Source organism: Cynara cardunculus, unplaced genomic scaffold (genome assembly GCF_001531365.2).
Source record: "Cynara cardunculus var. scolymus isolate 2C unplaced genomic scaffold, CcrdV1 Un_Scaffold_2127, whole genome shotgun sequence".
Classification (NCBI taxonomy): domain Eukaryota; kingdom Viridiplantae; phylum Streptophyta; class Magnoliopsida; order Asterales; family Asteraceae; genus Cynara; species Cynara cardunculus.
Window position 1 is genome coordinate 45,311 of NW_020200985.1, and position 12,841 is coordinate 58,151.

Genomic DNA, 12,841 nt, shown 5'->3' on the forward strand with positions numbered 1-12,841 from the left:
AGTGATTAACCTAAGTGAAATGAAGTCTCTAATAGCACTTCCGACTTCCGAGACAACGATGGGTTCTCTATCCCTGCGGGGATGGAGTGACAGAAGTTTTGAGATCCCGATCATGAATTATGTGTTTTCTAAATCCTTAAATTTTTTAAAACAAGCAGATATTGAAGATGCTTTAACAGAAATACACGACATGTCTATTTGTTCAATGAAAACATCGCTGAATATGAGGGACTGAAAAAGATATAATTTGAAACCCAAGGGATGAGACTTAAAACTGTTTGAACAAACAAAAGGGACCGATGCTCTTATAAAAGACGGAAAATGCGAAAAAGAAACTAGGGCTCAGAAAAAGGCGTCGTCGACGACATGGCTGCTTACTACCAACCACCACCGGCGGGTCCCCACGCCGCCCAGTATGCTTACTATCAACCACCACCACCGCCACCACCACCAGGAGCAGCGCAACCGCCTCCTATCGCAGTACCTCAATTGCAACACCAGTATCACATTCACCAGCAGCCCCCGTTCGGTTCTTATTCAACCCCATTGCATACGCCTCCTTTTCAAGAAGAGGTTCGAACGCTATTCATCGCCGGACTTCCCGACGACGTCAGTCCTCGCGAAATATACAATCTATTTCGTGAGTTCCCAGGATACCAATCTTCGCACCTCCGTAGCCCTAATGCAACACAAACACAGGTATTGAAGTTTATCCTAACGTTTTCCCTATTTAAGTAATATTCGAAATGTTTGGTTAGAGTGGTTGTTCTGTATCTCGTTCTCTATTCTAGAAATCACATTTGACGGAAAAAAAACTACAGATCGTTCGTCACTGGATCAATTTTGCGTTGCTACTCAGAGAAAATCTATGTATAATAGAAGAGCGAAATGCATAATAAAAAACCGCTTGCTAACTGCAATACGATGCATATAATGTCTCCCTGAGCTGCACTCTGATCTTGGAATTACTTCTTAGTCTTTAGATTGATGTGAATGTTAGTTTTATATTAAAGAAAATTTGGTTGCTTGCTGAACTGGTGGTACCGAGTTAGATTAGTAACAATATCCATATCAGTTGTAGTTTCATCATTAAGATTGATATGGAAAACCAAGTATAACTTTTTCTTGATGAAGGGAGGCCATCATTTTAGAGGGACATTATATGCTTTGTTGTTGAAATCATATTCGGTGAAGACAATGGTTCAGTAGTTAATTAGCTAGAGTTAATAGAGCTAAAGACTGAAATGGGTGGCTGGGAATGTCAGGTGTTTTCTGATGCATTGACTTAGCTAGATTTGGCGGCCTTGTACATTGATCATGCCTTGTCTATAAACTGTGAAGAACTAAAGCTGTTTATCTTCAATGGTTTTTTTTTGCAATGGTTTTATTAGTTTGAAATGAGATAGAGCAATGTTGTGTAATAACCAAATTTATTTGATCTTCGCTCTGCTGGTCACCATGTTCAGGCTCATTTTGCATTTGGACCTATAAAATCGTATTATTATCCCTCCATCTATGTCCTTGATAATAAAATTGATAAAATCATTAAACTACATGACAAACAATGCACAGATAGAAATACATTGATGTTCAAAATGCAAGAGGAACATTAAAATTATATCCACTAGAGTTTGAAATTCAAATATGATGCTAGGGAGTAACTCATAAGCTATTATTGTTAATTTTTCCTTGTGTTTTCGTTTTTCTTTTTGTTAAGTTAAATGCAAGATTCATTTGGAAATGCATCTTTTGCGTATCTTTTGTTATTGATCTTGTTTCTAATTTACTCTTTGGGTGCTAAACAGCCATTTGGGTTTGCTGTCTTTCTGGATCAACAATCGGCGCTTGCAGCATTGCATGCTTTAAATGTAAGAATAATAACATCATGTCCACATCAGATTCATTACATGCTTTAAATGTAAGAATAATAACATCATGTCCACATCAGATTCATTACATGCTTTAAATGTAAGAATAATAACATCATGTCCACATCAGATTCATTAAACAAACACTTACTTTATCCATCCTGGTGTTTGATTAACCGAATAATAATAATATTTTAATGCTATTTTGTTACTTTTTGTGGCTTTTAGTCGGTAATGTTGTGATAAGTTCATGACTACTATTTACTAAAAAGCATTTGATTGCTTTTGACCACTTTTGGCATTGTGCATTATTTAAACACATGAATATAGGGAACTTTTGTTGTGAATATTTGAAAAATAAGTTTGTGAAATTCTGGTTTATTGAAATATATACTTCTAGGGAGCTTGTTTGCGGACAAATTGTCTAGAATTTACTTGCCTCCAGAGGCTCCTAGGGTCTGCTCTTTTTTTTCTTTTCAATAACCAAGTCAAACTTTCTTAAGGGGCATAAAGAACTTGAAAGCAGATGTTTTCCAGGGTTGTAGATAACTGCAAATAATATATAAAGCTCTATCTTAGTATGGTTATTCATTTGCAGGGTATGGTCTTTGACCTTGAGAAGGGTTCAACCTTATACATTGATCTTGCAAAATCAAATTCGAGGTCTAAGCGTTCAAGAACAGGTAAATTAATAGTTATATTATGTTCCCCAATCTACCGTTGTATTTGGTGCACTTTTTGGTCTGTCAGTAGTGAACTTATTTCTGTGTACTTGTTGATGTTAACAACTAGATGATGAAAGACATGGATCCGAGAAGAGGTTAAAAGGACCCACTTCATTTTCGAGGGGATTTCCTGATCCTGGTGAGAGTATATTGTGAATTGCTTCTGAAAATATGAGATAAGGAGACCTATAAGTTCACACACTCCTCACTTCCCATCCTCATCAACGCCCACACACAACACATATCTGTATTCTATGAAACACTCACTGCTTTTTTAGTTAGTCCTGCAGTGTTTTTGCTTATATTTTGCGTGGGATAGTAGCCAACTAGTCAGGGGTGAACACATTATTCTAGATGCTCATATTGCACATCTTTTGCACGCTTGGGCACTAGCAGGTGTTGGCAGCGTTCACATGCATGGAATGAGTAATTCTGCTTACAACATGATTGGTTATCCATCTGCACAAAGGTCATCTGCACTACTTAAGCACGTTTTCATTACTTAGATTGGAAGAGATTGCTTCTATCTGGCTTGCACTCGTTCTTACTTGATTAGTTCAGTGCTGAAAAGTTGAAGGATTGGAAAAAAATTACTCTCTCACATGCCTTATTGGATAATGTCTTCATGCGCTGGGGGTAATACTGAATTGTTTAACACTATTTTTCTTTTTACTGATTCAGTCATGGAAGTTTGGATGGTAGACCTGAGAGTATTGCTGCAAGATCGGTATGCTCCACCTGCCTTCCTCTCTCTCTCTCTCTCTATATCTCTCTCTCGTAATAACCAATTTGTTAAATCATGAAAATTTTCTGTTGATGCTTGCTTCTTGTGCTTCCTTTAACCTGAAAAAAAATTCAAGACAGGTTGAGACATCTAAGGAAGAAGGATATGACTTCTTCATTTTAGATCTTTAAGAGCATGGCTTATGGGAAACTGACTAGATTCTGTTAATGAAGGGTTTGTAGACCTGTGAAAAATGCATTCAGTGACTAAGATAACCCCAAAAAACTCAAGTCTCCTACAAACGTCTATGGTCCTTCATGGAGTATTAACTTTTGTCAAAAAAAAAAAAAGTAAAATTCGTCTGTAGATCCACAGACACATTGGAAATAATTTTTAGAAGAAAGCCACATGCTGATATACCTGCAAAACAAGAAAATGCGCAAGCTCATCCTAGGAGGCCAAGTTTTCACTTTTGAATTCTAGCATTTTTATTTTCCTCAGGTAAAAAGGATAAAGTCCAGATGAAGGCACCCCAGAGAAGAAAAACTCTTTGGTACTTTGTGTCTTTTGGCTTCTTTAGCAAGAAAATAGGCTTCTGGCCTGTCCGAAAAAGGGCAATAGCCATGTTGAAGCCCATCAGAGATAAGGTTTCTTAATGTAACCTCTGACACTCGAAGGAGGAGATGATTTTCTAAAAGCAATTAAGAAGTAATAAAGAGTGACACTCTATAGTTATATAAGAAACCCTTTTACTGAGCAATTTAATTTTTCTTATGATTGCTAGAGCTTATTCTTGGTTATAGTGTCTGCACCTTAGAAGTCGGAAGAAAGCAAGAATCATGCTGTCACTGGAGTCCTTAAACGTCCTCACTACTATTCATATAGCAACCTGTTGGTATATGAGTGTGTAGATTCCTTCTATCATAAGACTAAGATTTCCTTTGTCCAGCAGATTATAATAGCAACAGATATATTAAAGATATTAAGCACTTGAGGATTGATAAGATTAGAGATACCTAGGTGGTAAACTTTTTCGAAATAATATATAGGTTTAAAAGCCTCTAATTTTAATGGGAGCATCTTCAAAGATAAATTTATACATATGTACTTCTTTGATGAGAACTAATAGGAGGGCTGGTAGTGCAGGTTGCTCCATGATCCTGTGCCAAAAACTAATTGGAGGAAAGATCAGTGAGGTGCCCTAAATATAGCCATTACTTGCTAATTTTACGACAAATTGTTTGGGATTGTTGGGGATAACAATAAAGGACCTTCTAACTATTTGACTTTTATGTCTTATAATCATGGACTCCGCCAGTAATCTTAGGATTGTAGCAGGGACTGCCAGATGATCGAACTAGCATAGATGTCCTTCGAGATATAAGAGGGCTTCTAGCAACAACAAGCCTTTTTTCCAAACTAGTTGGGTAAGGGTAAATGAAGCCAAACTACTTCAAATTTCAACCTCATGGTTGATGTTCTTAGTAATGTAGCTGGATTGGAGTACTGAGTTTGTGAAGAAATTGCAGATTTATTCTATTGTTACTGATAGGGCTGTGTTGAATTCGTGTTCTAAATTTTTCTTACATGTTTAATATATGAATTTGGGTAGAACTTCTGTCAAGTTTGTTGTCGGAATATGTTCTTAGTACAGATGCTAGATCATGTATTTTTTGCATATATATTGTGCTGTGTTTTCCTTCTGTTAAGTTTGTCCACTAAGTTATCTCTGAACAGTTTTCTATTATGACATCAATAATCATGGATTCATCGGCACCTTCCTCATTTTGGTGTTGCACAAACATAATGATTCAATCAGAAACAAAGATGTATATTCTTACGGCAAGAGATCATGGAAACATATCATATCATTGCATGCAGTTTTCCCTCCCAAGTGCTAAAAGACATTTTTAAGAACTTGTTTTCTCATCTATCCTATGTTACTTATAGAGCGACATATATCTCTGTTATACTTGCCTATTATCTCCTTCCCTTGTGACACGGTTTGGATCATTAGTTGATATATCGGGTAGGCTAACCTTTTTTGACATGCATGATCAGCGAAACTCATCGGCTCCTCCATGTCCAACGATATTTGTGGCTAATCTAGGACCAAGTTGTTCAGAACAAGAGCTAACTCAAATATTTTCAAGGTTTGTAGAAATTCAAAGTTTATGGATTTTTTATTACTTGAATTGAAGCATGGAGTAAATTATCATTTGTTTCTATTGACACTTGACAGGTGCCGTGGGTTCCTGAAATTGAAGATGCAGGGTACATATGGGACACCGGTGGCATTTGTTGACTTTCAGGTAGTTTCTGTCTCTAGATGACTTTTCTTTGGCTTGGTTTGGCAACTCTTGTTGAGCCTTTGTACTTCCATTAAGGATAGGATCTTTGAAACATAAGAATTACAGGGAGAAATATATTTTGAATTTCTTCATGTTCTCTCCATTCATGCAATAAAAGCATACACTTCTATGTATTCACTTTGATAGCTTTGTGGTAGACTTTGACTCAAGCTTATAGGAATTGTTATCTGCTTATAAGTTCTTATGAATGCCAAGATACCACAAATACCTGATATGCTAGGATGATAGTGCTGCTGCTCAATGTAGGTTCATTTTCCTAGGAGGAAGCCATGTGAAATGCAAGACATTACAGGGAAGCATGTTTGTGCTGATAATATATGGAGGCAATCTACAGGATCTGTAATTGGTTGTAAATGTGAGAATCTGCACATTTACGAACTCATTGCATTCCATATATTAAGAAAAGTGGTGGTGAATTGAAAGTCGATGATGTTGAAAAGTGGACAGTGAAGTCAGATGATCATAAACAAATACGACACGGGGACCAGGTTAATAGAGTTTTCATGTGTATTTTTTTGCTTGACCCAAGTATTTTGTTAGAGCCTTAAGAGGATGTCTTGAGTCAGTGTAATAAACATGCAGCGAGATTTACTTACACCAGGGGGAAGAGAAGATAAAGTGAACAACGGTGTTTTAGTATAAGTCGGTATCAAAGGGTAGTAAGCAGTCACGGAGGGTTAGTTGGGAGTGAATTGAATGGCGGTGAGGTCTGGATATAAAAGGGGAGGAGCATCCAATTTCTTTGTGATTGTAAGGACCTAACGGGCCTGAGGGAGAGTACCAACCTCCTGAAAGGTGTACAGCTAATAAATCAATAGTTTCTTTATGTGTCTTGTTGATTTGGTTTCTGAATAAACTAATAGAAAACCCCCCCGGGGGGGGGGGGGGGGATCTACAGGTGTTTTAGCAGAATCTAGATTTGCGATCTAGGATCTAGAATGGTATGTTATATTATCTTCTGCTGTGCTCAAGTTTCCACGAGACAGGTATGTCGATCAACAGGTCAAAGATTTTCACATGATCAGCGTAGGTAAATAGGTAGGATGTTTTGTGCTTGAAAGCAAGAGATGTTGACATCCCTATTTCTAAACTTCATGTTATGTCTACCAAGGAAAATGTCAGGTACAGGGCACCCTGATTGGATTAAATTAGTATTTTGGTCAAATCAAACGCCGTAGCCCTCTGAATGAAAGCTTACCCAGAGCGCCATAAAGACCTTTTCTTCAGTGAACGGCTCATTGTAGTCCCTTCATCTGAGATGCAGCCTGTAGCCAGAGGGAATATGTATTTTTTTTATGTGATCCAAAGTATCTAGTCAAATGACTGTCTTACCAGGGAACCTCGAATGCGCAGTTGAATTTTTGGAGTAGGACTAATCAAGAACCTCTGAGTGATCACATGCCATTAGAGTTCGTAGTGGAAGACTACACATATAAGCAGCCTTCCTTGCTCAATTGTTCATAGCTTAAATTGACCTCTTCGGCAATGACATTGCGTTTAAGTCTTAAAACATGTCATGTGTATATACCGAAATCATCTTTTTAAACAAGATGTTTTTATATCTAGAACATCCAGGGTCGATGGTCGATTATAAGATGCTGGTGGTGTTGCTTCTAACTTTCTTTTACACACCATGAATGAGGGAGTTGTTCCCTAGCACAGTGCATCAGATGATTCATTTCCTAATTATAAGCTTATCATTGTGTATTCGTTCCATATATAAACTTGCATATTCTTAAAATTTGCAATGTCATGTCCTCTGTATTTGTTCGACAGCCTTGACGTAAAGTTCACTAAATACTTGTTCATCATCCCATGTTATTATTGTTTACCATATTGCCCTTTGGGCCTCAATATTGGCAATTTGTGACAGTTACTTTACCTGAAACTGAAATGACGTGAAATGTTGAATTGCTGATATCCCATTTAACGTTAGTGATATTGAGATAATACCCATACTTCCCCTTGCAGGATACTGCCTGTTCAAGTGAAGCACTAAATCATTTACAAGGCACGGTCCTTTACTCATCAGTATCTGGCGAGGGAATGCGGCTGGAGTATCCTTAAAAACTGCATTTACGTTCTCTATTGACCTGTTTTCATTCATGCATCTTTATCTTTCCAAGACTATGCCAAGTGGATTCTTAAAACACCTCATTATCACTTGGCATATTGCATCAGTTTCGCTTGATGTGGGCATTATCAGCAACTGTAGATGAAATCCAGAAACTGAAAGTTTTGAACATTTTGCTTGCACTTTTTCCCCACTGTTTTTAAGAATAAGAATTTGTTTATACCGTCTGTACATGTTTGTGAAGCTTTTTCTTAACCAGGAATTTAGGTTTGCGAAATCGAGGATGGGGATGCGAAGTAAGAAGTCAAGGTAACTGTATGAAAGCAATGGGTCATCAGGTAATTTATTTTTTGTGCTGTTATCATCATCACATCATCATCATCCAGTAATCCGATTTTGTACCTAATTGGAACCGGGTTTTCTTTCTTTTTCTTTCCATTGAAACCTGATTAGTTGCAGAATTGGTTTTTAAGACAGTGGTCATAAGTTGATCCTTGTTGGCATTCATCATAAGTTTGCTTTTTGACCTATTTATGTAAGTTTTTATTTTTTATTCGAGTAAAACTTCAATTTTGGCTCAACTTTGAGAAGTCCAGGGATCATCTTTGTGGTTTTCATTTTGTTTTGAAAATAATTCCTGGTTTATTTTCTCAGTTAAAGCGAGGGGAATTTCAGTCTTTTCATCAAAATCTTTAATTTTTTTAAAAACAACATAACATTTTATTTTATATTTTGTATTTGTTTTCATTTCGAAATTTCTCTCAATCTGAAATTTGCCGTTTTTAAAAAAAAAATATTAAACATTTTGATGGGAAGATTGAAATGTCTCTCGCTCTAACATAGAACATAAACCGAGTTAACACAACCGGGAACCACTTTGAGAACAAAATAAAAACCATAAGGATGATTTATGGACTTATATAAAGACTAAAATTGAAGTTTTTACTCTTTTTATTTTTGGTTATTGGATAGAAGAGTTGAGGGAAGCAAGAGGTAGGTGCGCAAGTGGTATTAGACCATGTTTACTTGCACTCCCTTCAACCCAAATCTGATTTACAATATTACTTTTTCTTCCAAACATAATCTTCAACTCTAACTTAATCTCACGTCTTTTATCATTTAATCGTGATCCGATCTAATCTAAAATATATTTATGTAAAAATTATATATCTTATTTTTAAAATTTAAGTATAAAAATAGATTAAACGGGCCTTTGCATCTTTTTAAAACGTAATTATAATTATTAAAAACTTACCGTACAATTGAAATTAAATAAAAACAAGTCACAAACATAAGTACGAATTTACATATCTGAAATACATAAACAACCATGCTTAATTATTAGGACCAAATTTGTCATATATGCTCAATTAAATCATTTTTCAGAGAGTAATGAGCTTTCGAATTGTGATGTTGTTCCATGTTAGCCATAAACAGGATAGGTTTGCAATTCGTTTAGTAGAGAATTCAGTTGGTTGACCATCATCTTCGGTAGAGCTTCCTTGTTGATTTGTGGGCATGTCGTTAAGAAACTCAGTAGGACCATTTATGATTTTGGTATGTATCTTGTTCGTCTTCAACTATCGTATTATGCATGATGATACAAGCAATTATAATTTGTCCCATTCTTTGTTTGTCCCAAACAAGACATGGTCGTCGAATAAATGCAAAATGAGCTTGTAGAATTTTAAATCCTCACTCAACATCTTTTTTGACGGCCTCTTGAACTTGAGCAAACAACTTGTGCGTCCGCATTTGGGGAGATGTAACTGACTTGACAAATGCAGTCTATAAAGGATATACGCCAACAATGAGATAATATGTCATATCATTTTCGTGACCATTCATGACATAACTAACTTTTGGTGATCGACCTGCCAATACATCATTAAAAATAGATCGGTGGAGTACATTAAAATCATGAAGCAGACCTGGTGTTCCAAAGAATGCATGCCATATTTGTAAATCATATGATGCAATAGCTTCTGAAATGATTGTTGCATTTCTACTTCTTCCGGCATATTGTCTGACCCATGCACTCGGACAATTTTTCCATTTCCAATGCATGTAGTCAATACTATCTATCATACTCGAGAATCCATGTTCATCTCCAACACAGAGTAGTCCATACAACATTGCCAAAAGACGTTCTTTTAGCGGCTCCTCTCCTAGTGATGGGCGTTCTTTTGCCGACAGTGCATGTAGATTCTTGTGTTGTTCTTTTTCTTTTTCAAATCCTAGTTTTTTGGTCGTGATTTCAGATTCATTGTTTCTTGTAATGTTTAATGCATGAAATTCTTCAGAATAGTTAATAGTTGAAGAAGATTATGATGTCTTACATTTTCCTTTTTCTTTGTTGCATCTCTACCCATAGGATGTTGAATTGTTGAACCATCCATAGTTGGCGATTCTTGGTTGGTTTTGACAGAATAATCTTCTTCTCTAGTTGTTGATCTTTTGTGCTTCCATCAATTTATTCATTGCCCACTTCATATTCTGGGCGAGAACGTGTTGTGTCACGTTGTAACTGTAAATCCCACTTGGTATGTTTACACGTAACTTCGTTAAATACAAGCAAGTCATTGAACTTGCTTTCACTTATCTCATAAATTGCATGAGCTTCTTTCTCAACATATTTCATACTCATCCCACTTCTTTTTGTTGATTTACTTCTCTTTACACAACCACCCATTTGTTTGCACTCTGGTTAAGTCGCACAAAGCAGCCTTTCATTTGATTTATGTTCTTGATGTCCAGTCCTTTTGCGTTTTTTGCTTGAGCTTCGTCATAGTATTTATTCACTCATGACCAAAATGTTCGTTTCTTCTGGTCTTCGCCTCGAATAGGTTTTTCATTAACGTAAATCATGTTGACATCAACACCATATCTTCTTTGATTTCCCATTTATCGGCTCTTGAACTCTTTTGTGGAGATTAGGCATTTTCAGGGTTAGAAACTTGATTATTATTGATGAAAAACTCAAAGTTCTCATATTGTGTGTTTGGGTGATATTAAGAGTTATCTAGATGTTGAGAATTTGATATATTTTTTTTTTTTGGAAAGTTTGAATCCATAACAGAAAATTGAAATAAATTGTAACTTGTGTAATTTGCAAGATAATGAGAGTTATTGAGATGAAGAAAAAAGATTGGTGTGGTGAAGTAATGTCAATATTTTGGCTCTATTGGTAGTAAACCGAAAACCATGAATTTCGATATACTTTTTAATTTTTAATTTTTAATTTTTTTTTTGGTTACAGTCATTTTTTATTAGATAAATTTTAACCCAAAAAAATCTAACATCATCAATAGAAATCTGTCAGGCGGCAGATAAAACGGTTGAAAAGCCAACAATCTTTATTGGTTCGGACGGTGATATAGAGATCGAATACTTTTATCGTTTCATTTTTGTCCTATTCACGATGCCATGGTTGGGATCGCTGTGAAGGATGGACTCACGTGGGCATTATGATGATGTGCGTAGGCTATTATTGCCATATTTTGAGTCGTCACCATCATCAAACCGAGGGAGACCCATTGTCATCGTCCTTTGTGGGATTCACTTGGGAGGACCCCCTCTCTTATTCAGGTATACTTACTGCACACGTCATCTTCGTGTTCATAGGTTCTTTCAGGTTTCTATCTCTTAAGAACAACCCAGGTCATTACCATCACATGGCCCCCCCTCTCATCATCATCATCAATTTATCGTTATAAGCATCCCCAATGGGTCAACTTTTTCATTGGACTTCTTTTAAAAAAGAAATCTTTAAAAAAAGTTATATAAATTAGAGAACGAAAATTTCATTCTCTATTTCACAGAAGAATTTGTTGGAGTGTCACTTGTCTTATTGAGTGACCATGGTTAGGACCAAGAATCCAGTTAATGTTTATCTGATAAACATATTTATTCTTTGTGACGTCAGCTTATTGTAAAATTTCTTTTTTATCGTAGACCTGTCTCTGAAACTATTTTGAAGGGTTTTTCAAACAATTATCCTTGTCTATTTGAATGTCTTATAAAACCCATCTCTTAAAGAAAAAACTATCGTAAATACAGAAATAACTGTAATAAATCGTGTTAATTTGTGAAAAACCCATTTGTAACCTTTTCTGTAATAAGCCATAAGCTTAGATGGTCAAAAAATCTTTAAAAAGTATTACAAAAAGTTTCATTCTAGAAATTTTGGCAAACGGTAGGTGGTGAATATGAAAGTCAAAGACTACACTCAATCCTCTAACCTCTGGTAAGTTGAATTTTATTTTAATTTTGAAGGATTTCTTAAATTTAAAATCTAACAAGAGAAGTTGGTATTGTACAAGATTTTGTAAGATTTATATGTAATAATGTTTTAAAATATGTAAACATTTATTTTGTAATGATCAATTAATAAATCGGTAATTTTATTATTTTTATAATATTTTATAAAGAGCGGAGTTCAATTTTATTTTGAATCCTATAAACCAAACACATAAAAAAAATTCTAAATCCCTACGATTCCGATTCTTCCTCGAAATTCAAATTGCTTAGAACCATTCTAAGCGGAATTTGTAATTGAATTCTATTTCAATCTCAAGTTTGGTTAAAAGGAAAGTTTGGGGTTGAAATCCCACGATCATTGGGTTTATATATTTTATAAATGTAGTTGGTATTTATAGATTTGTGTGTAATAATGTTTTAAAATATATTAAAAACATTTGTTTTATAATAATAAAAATTAAAATTTTGTTGAAAATATGTTGTGGATATGAGTTGTTGGCCATTTAGAAAAAATGATTTGGTTGTTCAGTTAAACAATCACCACCAGAATCGTTTACTCTTCTGTATTATATCTTGTCTTTTGAATCCTTTTTCTCAATTCTATTTTATTAATTAAAATCTTTAATAAAAATGACATATATATATATATATATATATATTAGAAGCGTACTCGCGCAATGTAGCGAGATACATCGTGATTTTAATATTTCATTTTAATTTTTATCTCAATCGATGTTATAATATGACTTTATGTGATTTTGAGAAAACGATGATGTTTTTATTTTTGAATAAAATATATGTTTGAAGATATCATAAAA

At 35.1% G+C, this 12,841-nt stretch overlaps 1 protein-coding gene across 4 annotated transcripts; it reads left to right on the forward strand.

Annotated features, from left to right (window-relative positions):
* Nucleotides 1–353: 353 nt before the first annotated feature.
* On the forward strand, nt 354–10,018 carry LOC112502886. 4 transcript variants are annotated; one of them, XM_025106899.1, is made up of 11 exons: nt 354–699; nt 1,806–1,868; nt 2,467–2,551; nt 2,661–2,738; nt 2,990–3,062; nt 3,275–3,320; nt 5,379–5,470; nt 5,560–5,629; nt 7,661–7,746; nt 8,031–8,101; nt 9,835–10,018. In XM_025106899.1, exons 1-10 carry the CDS (start codon nt 367–369, stop codon nt 8,074–8,076), a joined length of 972 nt encoding a protein of 323 aa, XP_024962667.1. In that variant the 5' UTR covers nt 354–366; the 3' UTR covers nt 8,077–8,101; nt 9,835–10,018. The 4 variants fall into 4 exon arrangements, with proteins under 4 accessions (XP_024962667.1, XP_024962666.1, XP_024962665.1 ...); XM_025106898.1 differs by lacking the exon at nt 9,835–10,018 and adding an exon at nt 8,217–8,289; XM_025106897.1 differs by lacking the exon at nt 9,835–10,018 and having other exon boundaries at nt 8,031–8,289.
* Nucleotides 10,019–12,841: the final 2,823 nt, after the last annotated feature.